This window comes from Dipodomys merriami, unplaced genomic scaffold, assembly GCF_024711535.1.
Source record: "Dipodomys merriami isolate MVZ:Mamm:240054 unplaced genomic scaffold, mDipMer1.0.p SCAF_59, whole genome shotgun sequence".
Classification (NCBI taxonomy): Eukaryota; Metazoa; Chordata; class Mammalia; order Rodentia; family Heteromyidae; genus Dipodomys; species Dipodomys merriami.
Window position 1 is genome coordinate 6416790 of NW_027206168.1, and position 13163 is coordinate 6429952.

The 13163-nt window shown below is 50.4% G+C and overlaps 1 protein-coding gene across 2 annotated transcripts in view; it reads right to left on the reverse strand.

Annotated features, from left to right (window-relative positions):
• The window catches only part of Spns2 (SPNS lysolipid transporter 2, sphingosine-1-phosphate), a 42247-nt gene that overhangs the window by 15072 nt on the left and 14012 nt on the right, over nucleotides 1–13163 (reverse strand). For both annotated transcript variants that reach the window (XM_070001740.1, XM_070001739.1), the window contains exon 2: nucleotides 11393–11458. In XM_070001740.1, the coding sequence (XP_069857841.1) occupies nucleotides 11393–11458 (66 nt within the window). The remainder of the gene's footprint in view (nucleotides 1–11392; nucleotides 11459–13163) is intronic.

Below are 13163 nucleotides of genomic sequence, written 5' to 3' on the forward strand. Positions count from 1 at the left end.
GAGGACTTCACAGGAGGCCTCTGTCAGTGCTGGGAAAGTTTTAGGGCCCCAGGTGCGATTAAAGAGCCAGAGCAAGGCTAGCTAGACCTCAATCACACAGCGGGGCACACCCCTTCCTCCAATTGCAGTTCCACAGCTGACACAAGCAGTCAAAGGCCAGGTGAGTAGACAAGCCACCAGTCACGGGCCTTCGATGGCCAGGCCACACAGGTGTGTGGCTCAGCAGCCCTCCTACTCCTTTGTTTTTGTGCTGGTACTGGGACTTTTTCTCAAGACTTCACTCTGTCCCTTAGCTTTTATACTCAAGGCTGGCGCTCTACCACTTGAACCGCTTCTAGCTTTTGCTAGTTAATGGGAGAAAAATCACCGTGGTTCTTAGATCTCAGCCCCCTGAGTAGCTAGGATTACAGGCATGAGCCACCAGTGCTGGGCTTTCCTTAGTCCTTTACCTGAGAAAGCTGAGAAGCTAGAAGAAGGGAAGGAGAGAGGGAGGCAAATGGGCAGGAAAGGGCTAGGCAGACCCCCGGGATGAGGGTGCAGGAATGTGACCATCTCTCTGTTATCCTCACACACGTGTGTCGAGAGGAATGGCATATGTGACTTGGGCCCTTAGGAAGAATCAGCATAGAGATGTACCAATGGGCTTCAGAGATCCTCTTGCCTAGGCTCAAGCCCAGCTCTGTGACCTTCATCGAGTAAAAAACTCAGTGTGGCTCAGATTCAGTGGTATGGTGACAAATGAGTAACAACAGGCTCTCTGGAAAAGGGGCAGAGGCTGGCATTGCCTATCTCCTTGGCACAACCACACCCACCATGATGACAGCCAATCATCAACTAGAAAGTGCTGACAGTGGGGAAGAGAGTTTCTACCATTAAGATAAAATAACCAAAGCCGGGTGCTGGTGGCTCTCATCTGTCATCCTAGCTACTCAGGAGGCTGAGAGCTAAGGATTGTGGTTCAAAGCCAGGCAGGGCGGAAAGTCCATGAGACTCTTATCTCCAATTAATCACCAGAAAACTGAAAGTGGTGCTGTGGCTCCAGAGTGCCTTGAGCTGAAGAGCTGAGGGACAGCGCCCAGGCCCAGAGTTCAAGCCTCATGACTGACCAAAAAAAATAAATAAAATAACCAATTAACCTTAAGAACATAGATAATCACTAAACATGGGCAAATAACTAGGAAGAGATGATTCTTGGGTATTCATCACCATTTTTAAATGTCAGTCATTTAATTATAAGTTTACATAATTTCATTTTGAACAATGGTTGTATCTAGCAAGCAGCTCACACAATTCATGAAACCCTTAACAATTGACTCTCACGAACCAGCGTGAGCCAGTGCCAGCTCACCAACTTCCTCATCTTAAAATGAAAAGATAAAAATAGTAGCTCCCCTGGGTGGCTCTCAGTGCCAGATGAGCTGTTTCGGGGGAAGGCACTTTATGCCAGGCCCTGCCCTAGAGCAGTCAGCCTGGTCAACACTGGGCCTTTGTTTACATTAGCCAAGGCAGATATTATTTCCTCACATCTAGAAACAGAATGTTTTCCTGTTGGACCAGCCTCCCAGGCCAGTCCTGGGAGATCAGGTCAGGATATAGGCAGGACTTACATATGCTAGAGGAAGAGGGCAGATTGTTTTCTCCGTCTCCATGGTATGTGGGGAGTGGACAGAAAGAGTCAGGAGACAGCCCCTGTCTGGCAAAGCAGCAGTTCCATCCACAGGTTGCCCAACTGAAAGGGCTGAAAGGCTGGGGAACTGGCATGGCACACTGACCAAATCCTGCCAGGATGGTAAAGGGAGATTCCCCAGGGGTGGCGATGGCAAAGCTGAGGGCAGAAGTTTACCATGCTGATAACTTTTTGTATGAGTTTATCACATACAGTTTTGAGTCAGTGCAACCAAAAATAATAAATTTTTAAAAATCCAAAGAAATGTCAAAACAAAACACTTAAATTCCTGTGCGTGAATTACACAGTTTCAGTTGCTATAGAGAAATCTTTGTCAGCTGTGTTTGCATCGTTGTATGATCTGCTGAGTAGTTCTCTCCTTAATTTTGTGAAAATCTGCCTCTCAAAAGGTAGGGCTGGGGCATGGCTCAATGGTAGAACACCTGCCATAATTGCCAGAGCGTGAGTAACACACACCCCCACCCCCCCCACACACACACGCATGCACACACACACACCACAAACGTAAATGCACCCCAAAAGCAAGGTGAAAGGCTATGGTAATTAACTTATTGTGCTCATCTTATTGAAATACTTATTGGAACAAAAAGCAGAATATGTTGCTGGAATCTAGAACCAAAACTAAAGCCGAGAGCAAAGCACCAGTAGCTTATACCTGTAAACCCTAGATACTCAGAAGGCTGAAACCTGAGGATCATAGTTCAAAGCCAGTCCAGGCAGGACAATCCCATGAAGAGGCTCTATCCCCAGCCACCAAAACCCTTGAAGTACAGAGGTAGCTCAAGTGGTAGAACCTTAACCTTGAGTAGAAAAAGCTAAGGGATGTGGTTCAAGCTCTAGGAGTGGCACAAAAAATTTTATGATAATCTTCCCAAGCCATAAAATACACATAATATATGTGACCAAGTGAAAATGTGAGATTTATTGAAAGAATGCATATCTTTTATTTATACTTATTTTTGCTGGAGCTAGAACTCAGGTTCTGAATTCAGATCGCAGTCCAAAAAGTCACATTGAAATTTGTTCCATTCTTTTTCCTTCCTTCCTTCCTTCCTTCCTTCCTTCCTTCCTTCCTTCCTTCCTTCCTTCCCTCCTTCCTTCCTTCCTTCTTTGTGCAGGTTCTGGGGTTTGAAGTGAGGGCCTCAAGCTCTCTTTTGGCTTTTTCACTCAAGGCTGGTGCTCTACCACTTGAGCCACATCTCCACTTCCAGCTTTTTTGCTAGTTAATTGGAGATAAGATTCTCTTGGGTTTGTCTGCCTGGGCTAGCTTTGAACCAAGGTTCTCAGATCTCAGCTTCCTGAGTAGATAAGATTACGGACGTGAGCCACCAACACCTAGCAAGATACATATTTTAAGTGGAATTGAGTGGCATTTTGGGGAAAATAAATCAAGCTTCTACAGAACAGTATTGAGCTCCATGCCTCTATGCATGCTTGGTCTCAGCAGTGGTCTCCCTGTACCCATATATCCATCAGTTCAGTACCAGGGGTCTTCTGTCTGTAAAATCAATAACACATACTAAAATATAAACTTGAAATCTTAAGTGCTGTTGTACAATGGTTAATGAGACCTAATACCTATTGCTAAATCCAGCTGCCATGGTTGGATCATTTATTGTAGGGCAGGCCCAGGGGTGCACTTGTGTACCCTTCACATAGCCAGTGTTTAACTCATTTGATGTCATATTATCTTCATCTATCAGAGGAGACAATAGAGGCTGGAGGAAATGATATCACACAGCAAGTGTGTGGCTGAACTTAACCCCCCACTTCAGCTGACTCCAGAGTCTTTGCTCTAAATCATAGCACAGGCTGCAAAGCTGGGAAGGGGAAAGGTCCCAGTCAATGTTCTCACAGTCCATGGGGTGCTGGGGCAAGCAAAGAGATGGAGGGATAGTGGCATGAGAAGGCCACAAAGGGAGACTGGACTCTAAGGACCAGAGGTCCTTATGTTCTGTTTTCCCCCAGCAAGAAGGAACACTTGGAAAAGCACCCACTGGTAGCTAGAGAGAACTGAAGGCAGGTGACCCTAGACTTGACTGGCTATTCTGCTCCATCCCCACCCTCCAGCATCATGAAGCAGCTAGCTCTTGACCTCAGGCTTCTGCTTATTGAAGAGCCCCTGGGGCTCCTCTCCTAGCTTCTCTCCCCTCCTCCAGCTTGGCCAAGGTCACCATGCACCTGTGCCCTATCATTTGAGTCCCCTTTTTACAGCTGGGACCAAGGAGGCCCCAAGAAGTGAAGAAACTTGCCCCAGATGATGTAATAATCCAGGCTGGGCACCCTGGACCACTTGCTGCTCATTTCTTTCCTTTGAAGACAAAGAATCCAAGGTCAAGTGGGAGACAGGAGCCATCTTTGCAGCTTCATTCCTCAGCCCTAGCAAGGACAGACAAGGAGAGCCCTGCCAGAGCCCTGGAACTCACATCTGTAACCCCAGCTACCCAGGAGGCTGAAATCTGAGGACTGAGATTTGAAGGCAGCCCAGGCAGGCAAGTTGGTCAGATTCTTATCTCCAATCAATCAATCAATCACCAAAAACCAGAAGTGGAGCTGTGGCTCCAATGGAAGGGTGCTAGCCCTGAGCACAAAAGCTCCAGAGTAGCATTCAGACCCTAAATTCAAGACCCAGAACTGTCAAAAAAAAATCCTCCTGGCCCTCTGGGGAACCACTGGCCAGCAGAAGGGCCTGACCACCATTTGCCAGGGTGCTGGAAGAGAAGTAGTCCTGCAGAGGGAATAGCATAGCAAAGACCTGAGGTGTGAACCAAGTCTGATGGGGATGATGGACACGGCAGGGATGCAGAGGCTCACCCCGCAGCAGGCAGCTAGCTAGACTAGAAATAAAGTCTAGTCCAGGCTGGAAGCTTCCCCTGCCCTCCACGCCAGCCCCAGCCCCGTGCTCTTTGTGGGAGGAGAGCTTTCTGGCCCTAGAGCAGCTGCCCTGCCAGCCTCGATGTTGGAAGGGGTGGCTTTCCCAGCAGTTTCCGTGTGCTCGGGGACATCCTGGGTGGGGGTGGGGAGCAGCCCCAACCAGCTCACGTGTGCTGAGCCCACAGGTCTGGAACAATGGCTGCAGGGCAGGGAGCCAGGCTGAGGGGCAGGGCAGGGCAGGGAGGCTAGGCAGGTAGGAAGAATTGAGCCACCCTAATAGCAGGAACTTGGACTCCAAGCTTTGTTTTCTCTTTGACAGGGCTGCCAAGAGTCTGTCAGAGATAGGGCTGCTGGACATGATAGCAAATACCTGTAATCACCATAAAGGGGAGACTAAGGCAGGAGGACTGTAAGCTGGAGACCAGATTGGCTAACAAAGTAAATAAAATTAAAAAGTGCTGCAGGTATAGCTCAGTGGGAGAGCACTTACCTAGCATAGGCTAGGGGTCAGGTTCCATCCCTAGAACAGGCAGCAAGCTTGGAAGCCTTGCCTGAACTATTGATGGGGTCCAGACCCCAGAGCAGCCGCCACTGGGGCCTGATATCCTGATAGCAGTCCCGGCCCTACCCATGCAGGGTGCCACCCTCACCACACATAAGGCCTGTGTGACCCTAAAAGGTTGCTCTGGTACAGGAGAGGGAAGGAGCAGAACTAGGGGAGCCCTGGGCCCCCATCTGTGGCCACAGAGCTGCACTCACAGGCTGCCTAGCCTGAGCTCCATCAGGGCTGGTTTTATGAAGCCCAGACTCCAGCTGCGCCACTGCCACCTTCTACAGCCCATAGACAAGGAGGATGCTCAGTCAGGCGTGAGCCAGACAGAGGTCAGACTCTGCCATTCAAGGGTCAGCCTAGCTGATGGGAGGACCTAGGGCAGATGGCAGATGGCTCCGTAGGTCCTGAAAGCCCCTGTGCTCAAACCCCTGGCAGGAAAACTCACACTGCCTTCTGCTTCATCCCTGCTTGGGAAGTAAAGCCTGCACTGACCCCTCCAAACCATGGGGAGGACAGCTACAGGCTTGCCAGCCTCACCATGGAACCCTAGTCTGCAAAGCAGAAGCTGTCACTAAGCTGGCCAAGAGGGTAGTAGGGAGCAAGACCAGGAGACCCAGCTCCAAAGCAGAGATTCTGTCTGGTTTCGATCTGAGCTGGCTCTTCCTCTGTCCCTACTCTTCCCTTGCTCTCCTACCTCATCCTGACACTTCCTCATGACCCCACAAACCCTAGTTTGAGTAGTCCAGCCTCCTTTGCCATCTCCAGAGTGAACATGCCGATACACACATCTTATATGGACCTGTTGTCTTCCCACACCTTCTCCAGTGGCCCAGTGCCCTAAAACAAACACCTAGAGACCTAATACCTGCCTGCAAGCTCCTCCCACTCTCCTCAGAGGCCAGTGCATGGAGGCAGGACCACAAGTCACACAGCCAGGCAGGGCCACAAACAGTCTTAGATCTCACTGCCCTTCTTTAGACCCATCTTCCAATCTCTTCAACTAGATCTAGTCTACTCATTATTTCTTCTAATGGTTATTTTTTAGCTTAATACTTAAGTTTTTCACTTCAAGGATTATTGAACTTAAACATCTCCCTGTTCTTTTTTTTTTTTTTTTTTTTTTGTCGGTTGTGGGACTTGAACTCTGGGCCTGAGCACTGTCCTTCAGCTCTTCAGCTCAAGGCGAGTGCTCTACCACTTGAGCTACAGCGCCACTTCCGGTTTTCTGGTGGTTTATTGGAGATAGGAGTCTCATGGTCTTTCCTGCCCGGGCTGGCTTTGAACCGCGATCCTCAGATCTCAGCCTCCTGAGTAGCTAGGATTACAGGCATGAGCCACCAGCGCCCGGCCCTGTTCTTTTTTTTTATAATGTGCTAGTTTTGTCTTATAAATACTATGCTTTGAAAAACTAAGCATATATGATTTTAAAATCCCTTTAAGGGGACTGGGAATGTGGCTTAGTGTAGAGTGCTTGCCTAGCATGCATGAAGCCCTGGGTTCAATTCCTCACATAAACAGAAAAAGCTGGAAGTAGCGCTGTGGCTCAAATGATAGAGTGTTAGCAAAAGAAGCTGAGACAGTGCCCAGGCCCAGGAGTTTAAGCCCCAGGATTGGGGGAAGAAAATCCCTTTAAGGGACATTGGTGTGGCTCAAGTAGTAAATAGAAGGCTTGCCTAGAAAGCTAGAGGCTCTGAATTCAAACTCCATTAACATTAAAATAAAGAAAAAAAAACTAACGAAGGATCTAGTCTCTAGTTTTTCAGGTTGTTCTGGAGCCAGCTGATTGCTTCTCACAATGACAGTTTCCCATGTACTTTATTTTTATTTTATCTTATTAATTTTGTATGCCAGTATTGGGACTTGAACTCAAGAGCTTAGACATTCACCCTTGCCTTTTCCACTGAAGGCTGGCACTCTACCACTTGAGCTATACTTCTACTTGCAGCTTCTTGCTGGCTAATTGGAGATAATAGTCTCACTTTTCTATCCAGGCTGCCTTCAAACTGAAATCCTCAGATCTCAGCTCCTAAGTGGTTAGAATTATAGTCATGAGCCATTGGCACCCAATTTACTTTATTTATTGTTTTTGTTGTAGTTTTGGAATCCGACTCAGATCCTATACTAGGCAAATCCTCTACCACTGAACTACTTCCTACTCCAGCTGTGTGTGCTATTCTGTGTATGGGTGCCAATCCTGGTTCTTGAACTGAGGGCCTGGGCACTGTCCCTGAATTTTTTGCTCAAGGCTGGCACTCTACCACTAGAACCACAGCTCTACTTCTGTTTTATTTTGTTTGTTTTTGTTAATTCGAAATAAGAGTCTCTCAGACTTTCCTGCTTGAGCTGTCTTTGAACTGAAAGCCTCAAAGCTCAGCTTTCTAAGTAGCTAGGATTATAGGTGTGAGCCACTGGCACCAGGCTTAGGTGTGTTATTAATGTTGCATCTGAGTTTGTTTGTTAGGGGAACTGTCACCATGTCCCATGCAGGCTCTGAGTCATTGAAGGCTTGTCTAAAGAGCAGCCCGGGATTTGATTAGGCAGGCCTCCCTGGAGACACATGGCCTCCATGGGAAAGGAGTGGCATCCCAGACCTGTAAGTAGCTAGCACTAGAAGCAGGGAGGGAATGTCCATCTATGAAAGGAAGTTCTACCAACAAAGCCACCCAGCAGCCCAGGAACAGCTTGGATCAAGGAGCTTGTCTCGGCTGGGGAAACTGAGTCCAGCCTTACTGCTCAGGCTTCAGAGTGAAAATGCCTCAGACCAAGGACACTGTGATAAGTTGGGAAATAAACATAGGAAGTGTGTTATACCATTCTACTTTCATGTGTGGTTAAAACATCCCATAAAACTGGAAGAAAGCAAAGGAAGGGCTGACACTATCCAAAAAAGAAATGTATTCATTACCTGACTTATAAAACTGTAAGCCCTCTGTATATAACCCTAATAATAACAATGAAATTATCTTTTATAAAATTGTCCACAAAAATGTGTCTAGTTATAGTCCAGGACTAATATCCAATCCCTGAACACCATGACCCCAGCTTTTGACTCCAAATTTTTGCTCCTGGCACCTGGCAATCTCCCTTTTCGCTTTAGCTTTCAAGTTCAGCTATGTAATTTAAACATGTTTCCTTGGCCTATTTTATCTAGCTTGCAGGGAGGGAGGAGATTTTCTCACATCTACTCAATCTGACAAGCTAACCAGCAGTCTTTGCTGTTAACAAACGACCTCACTCATTCTTTCCCTCCCCCTCCCCCCTGTCCCAGATGGTACTGGGACTTGAACTCAAGGCCTGTCCTGAGTTTTGTTTTTTTTTTCACTCAAGGCCAGCACTCTACCATTTGAGCCACAGCTATACTTCTGGCTTTTGAGTGGTTAACTGTAGGTAAGAGTCTCGTGGATTTTCCTGCCCAGGCTGGTTACCATCCTCAGATGGCTCAGCCTCCTTAGTAGGTAGTATTACAGGCATGAGCTGCCGCCACCCAGCTCTAAATCATTCTTAAAGTCTCCTAAGTTCCTCAAAGAAGTCTTCTCCACCTGCTGCCATCAGAGCTAGGTATAACACTCTCTGCCACCCATCCAGGAACCCACAGCCCTGTGCTGTGTCAAAGCAACTGGATGATCCATTTTCTGCTCCCACTGACAAAGGGACTCCACCTAAAGGGCAGAGACAGAGCATCTGCAGAACCCAGCCCAGCACCTGCCAAGCATTAGGCTCAATGGCAGCTGCTACTTTAGATGTGGAGGATGGGCTTTCCCAAATGGAAAGAGGCCCCAGGGGCTGGCATTATGCAGTGGGTAGTCACAGAGGTGCTGGGGGGGGCCACAGACAGGAGTCTCACTCACTCACATGTACCCCTCCACATACACAGCCCAGCAGCCCCGAGTACCCACAGATTCTCAGGAGCCATTCTCAGCCCTGGCCCTTTGATCTGGGCAAGCACCAACACCTGGCTGGCGCCCTGCACCTGGCTCCGACCTTATCAGGCTTGGGGAAGAGACAGGTACCTGCAGCACAGGCCAATTAGGTGACTTGCCCCGTTGCCCACTGAATCATTTCCTGGTTTAGCTCAACTGTTTTCTTGGCTCAGATGGCCGAAGGAAGGAGCAAGGACATAGAGAAGCCATCCAAAATGTGCCACAGGTGGGTGGGAGGGGTCAGGACCATGGGGTGAGGATGCACAGGCTTTGAAAGTGCTAGGGATGCTCATCATAGCTCAGAGGTATCCCTATGGGGACCCTGAGATGCCAGCCCCTGCAGGTGCTATGCAGAGGCCTGGGTTCCAACCCTGCTACTCTCCCCATGAGACATTACCAAGTCATTTCCCTCTCTTGACCTTTATCTTCCAGCAAGTGGGGCTAGCAAAGAGAGTCTGGGAGGTTGCTGGAGGAATCAAGTGGGCTGATGCTGTGGCCAGAAACAGTGGCCAGGAAGAGGTGGGATTGCATGACTCCTCCCTCACAAGCCAAGAAGCCACTGCAGGTCTATCACAGTGGGGACCAGAATGCAAACCCTACACCTGACCTGGAACTTATGTCCCCTCTCCCTGGAGGCAGCTGGCTTGCCATGTGCAGGGCAAAGCCGGGGGGGGGGGGGAGAGGGGAATGAAAGAGGCCTCCCCCAGGCACCACCCTCCAGATCACTCAGTAAAGCTGTCAGAAGGAATGAGGCTCTGCCATGTTCTCAGTGACTCTGGGGCCTGGTGGGGCAGGCCTGAGTGGCCAGCCTTCCCTTACCTCCCACCCCCACCCTGCCTTTTTTTAACCAGCTGGGCAGCAATTCCCTCCTATGTTCCCATCTGGCTGAAACCCTGTCCTTCCAATGAGTGGGGGTCACTGTGTACAGAGCCAGGAGGCTGGAGGCACCCAGGATACCTGGACTGGGGGCCCCACTTGCAGCCAGCCCTCCCTCCCACCTTTCAAAACAGCCCAGCCAAAGAGGCCCAGGAAGGGGCAGGGAGGGGTCTGGGTTCATGGCCTGGTACAAAGTGACATCTGCCAGGACAGGTGACCTAGTCATCCATGGAGGATAATGGACCACACAGCGTTGTCCTATCCTAGTTCAGCAAGACTTACGTCTGAGGACTGAGCGCTGAGCCTGCGTATCCACTCTAAGCCCAAAGACCCCATCTGAGATCTACAGATGGGGGGCTGTAGAGAGGCTGCTGCATTCCTTCCATGAGCACAGGGAGGCATTGTGCATATGGAATGCCACCTAGACAGGTCAGGCAGGTTCTACCCCCTCCCTCCCAGGACAGCAGAGGAGGAAGAAGGGTTCATAAACTAGAGAGCTCCCACACATCAGACTGACCACGGCTCACAGCCAGATGGACTCTAAAGCCAAGGGCCCAGAGACTCAGGCAAGCTAAGACCAGACGCCCTGCCTCCAGCCCTGAAAGTGAACACTGTACTGCATCTTTACTAAGCCCAAGTTGACCTGGGTGATCCCCAAGTTGACCTGGGTGATCACATGGCCACAGACAGAGTGACCAAGCCCTGGGTGGGTGGGAAGGGACAGTAAGACATGGTCTTTCCCCAGGCCACTTCTCAGTGACCTTCCACATGCCCCCCCCCGCATCTTGTTGCTACAGCCCAATATCCTACTGGAAGGCTGAGACTCCAGAGTACAGTACAGAGTAGAAGACTCAGGTTCTCAAGTTCCCCGAGGGACTGACCAGACAGAGCTTCCTCTTGCCACTTAGGAGGTGACATCTGGTATTGACAGACATGGAAAGAACAGAGGGTGGTGGCAGTGGGATCGCTGAAGCTCAGTTGGCATTGCTCATCTCAATAAAGTAAGGAGCGGCCTTCTTGAGCTTGGTGGTGGGTCTGGGCACTGGGTCTGTAATGTCACTCATGTGTGTGTGTGTGTGCTAGGACTTAAACTCACACCTGGGCACTGTCCTTCCTTAGCGTTATTGCTCAACACTAGTGCTCTACGACTTGAGCCACAGCTCCATTTCTCACATTTTTAGTGGTTAATTGGAGAAGAGTTCCTGCCCACGCTGACTTTGATCCTCAGATCTCAATCTCCCTGAAGTAGCTAGGCTTATAGTCATGAGCCACCAGCTCCTGACTGTGAGTTTTGACTTATAGGAAAAGAAGACAAAGCTCAGAAAAGTAGCGCTGTTTGTGGGTGGGTAGTGGGGTTCGGAGGCACTGCCTGAACACCCTCTAGGAGTCTGGACAGGGAAGAGAGACCTGTGGAGGTTGAGGGCTGAGGAGCAGAAGCAACACCTGGGCAAGAGTTGTTGTTGGGGTGGGAGTGGGCCTCACCTGACTGCAGCAGGCCCGCGCCACGATCCTTGACTCCAAAGTGCTGCTGGATGTCCAGGAGGACGCCTGAGGGGGAAACAAAGGGTGCTTATTGCAATGTCTGATACCTGGGAACCCACCACTCCCTCCCCCAGACTTCCCTCAGTCCTAACCCAGCCCTGTAGCCTACCTTGCTGAACCCAGCATGGCCCCATCTATGTAACTCCTCAGCCCTCAGCCCTCAGGCTTCCTTCCTGCTCTACTAGGGCCCTTAAGCCCCTCCTAGGGCCAGGGGCCCATCCTTCAGCCATTACAAGGGTCTGATGTATGGAACCAGGTAAGGCTTTCCTGTGATCCCCTTTCCCTGCTCCTGTCTGTCAAGTCTGGCCTCCTGCCCACCTGTAGACCAGCCCTGGATGAGATCCTGGTACCTGAGCAACCTGGTGCCAGATACCTGGGCTTTGTCATCATGGAGCCAGGAAGCCGACAGCCCAGAGAGCAGCTATAGTGACTGCCCGCTGTGAGGAAGCCCTCTGGCAGGGAGAGGGCAGAGGATGCTTGTGGCCATTCACATGGAGCCCTGCTTCCCCCTGACCACATGTGCACACACACACACAAGCACACACAGAGGCACGTGCAGGCACACACACACTAGCAGTTCTCAGTGCAGGAGGTAGGACGCAGAGGGAAGTGGTCAATGCCCATGCTGTTCTCTTGAACATGTCTGCTCCCATGAGGCCCTGACCATCACAGGGACAGTGAGACACCTAGACAGATGGATAGACAGAGCTGTGGCATTGGGACCCAAAGAATCCCCAACTCCTCCACCGCTAGCTCACAGCCTGGACTCCTGGGTGAGCATGACGTGCAGACTTGCCAGCCCAGACTTCCCTTCAGCCAGTTTCTGAGGACCGTAAGACCATTCTGGCTAGAGACCCTGATACATCCACTGGAGAAGGAGCAGGGAAGCAAGAAGGCAGTGCCTTGGTCTTGGAAGCCCTTCATGCCCTGGGCCTCCTGAAGGTCTACAAGTATCTATGGCAGCAATGAAAATGATGGTGGTTTACATTGCTTGGTTTCAGTTCCTTTAATCCTCATCTAGCCTTAGTGACAGATAAGGAAACTGAGGCACAGGAGTTAACCACACCTAGGGAGGTGGAAGCAGGGAAGTCCCCAAGCACTGGTCAGAGCCTGGCGGGCAGCTGAAGCAGGAACACTGAAGGAAGGGTGGTGAGGGCCACATGTCAAAATCCATCTCAAACCCTAGTGATCTCCAGGTCCAGGCCTGGCTGATGTTCTGCCAGCTTGACAGCCCAGAGGAAGCAGCCTCCTCACTGTTCATGCCCTGATCTCATTCGCCATAATTACCCTAATGAAGAGGCTGTGTGGTGAATCCACTTAATGACTTAACAACCAGGACCTAATGGGGTGGTGGCCTTGCCTTGAGGGTGAAGGCCCTTCCCTCCTCTCCCCTCCCCTCCCCTCTTCTCCCCTTTCTCCTTCTCTTCCCTGTAGTAGGACTGAGCCTGCAAGTAGGTCCCTGCCCTGTCCAGACCCAGCCTCAGGCCAGTGCCCACATGTGCCTAAGAGCAACATGGAGGGGCCCAGGCCTGGGGAGCAATCCATACCCACTTCCTGGTTTGTTGGGGTGGGAGTGGGCCTGTCCTCCTGGTCCCTCTCTCGGGCACAGCCACCTACAGCTCCCTGGTGCCAAAATCCTTCAAGTCTCAGATGCCACCCCTCCCTCCCACCCACCAGCCCCCAAGCCACCTAGGCACACCTGATTCCATAC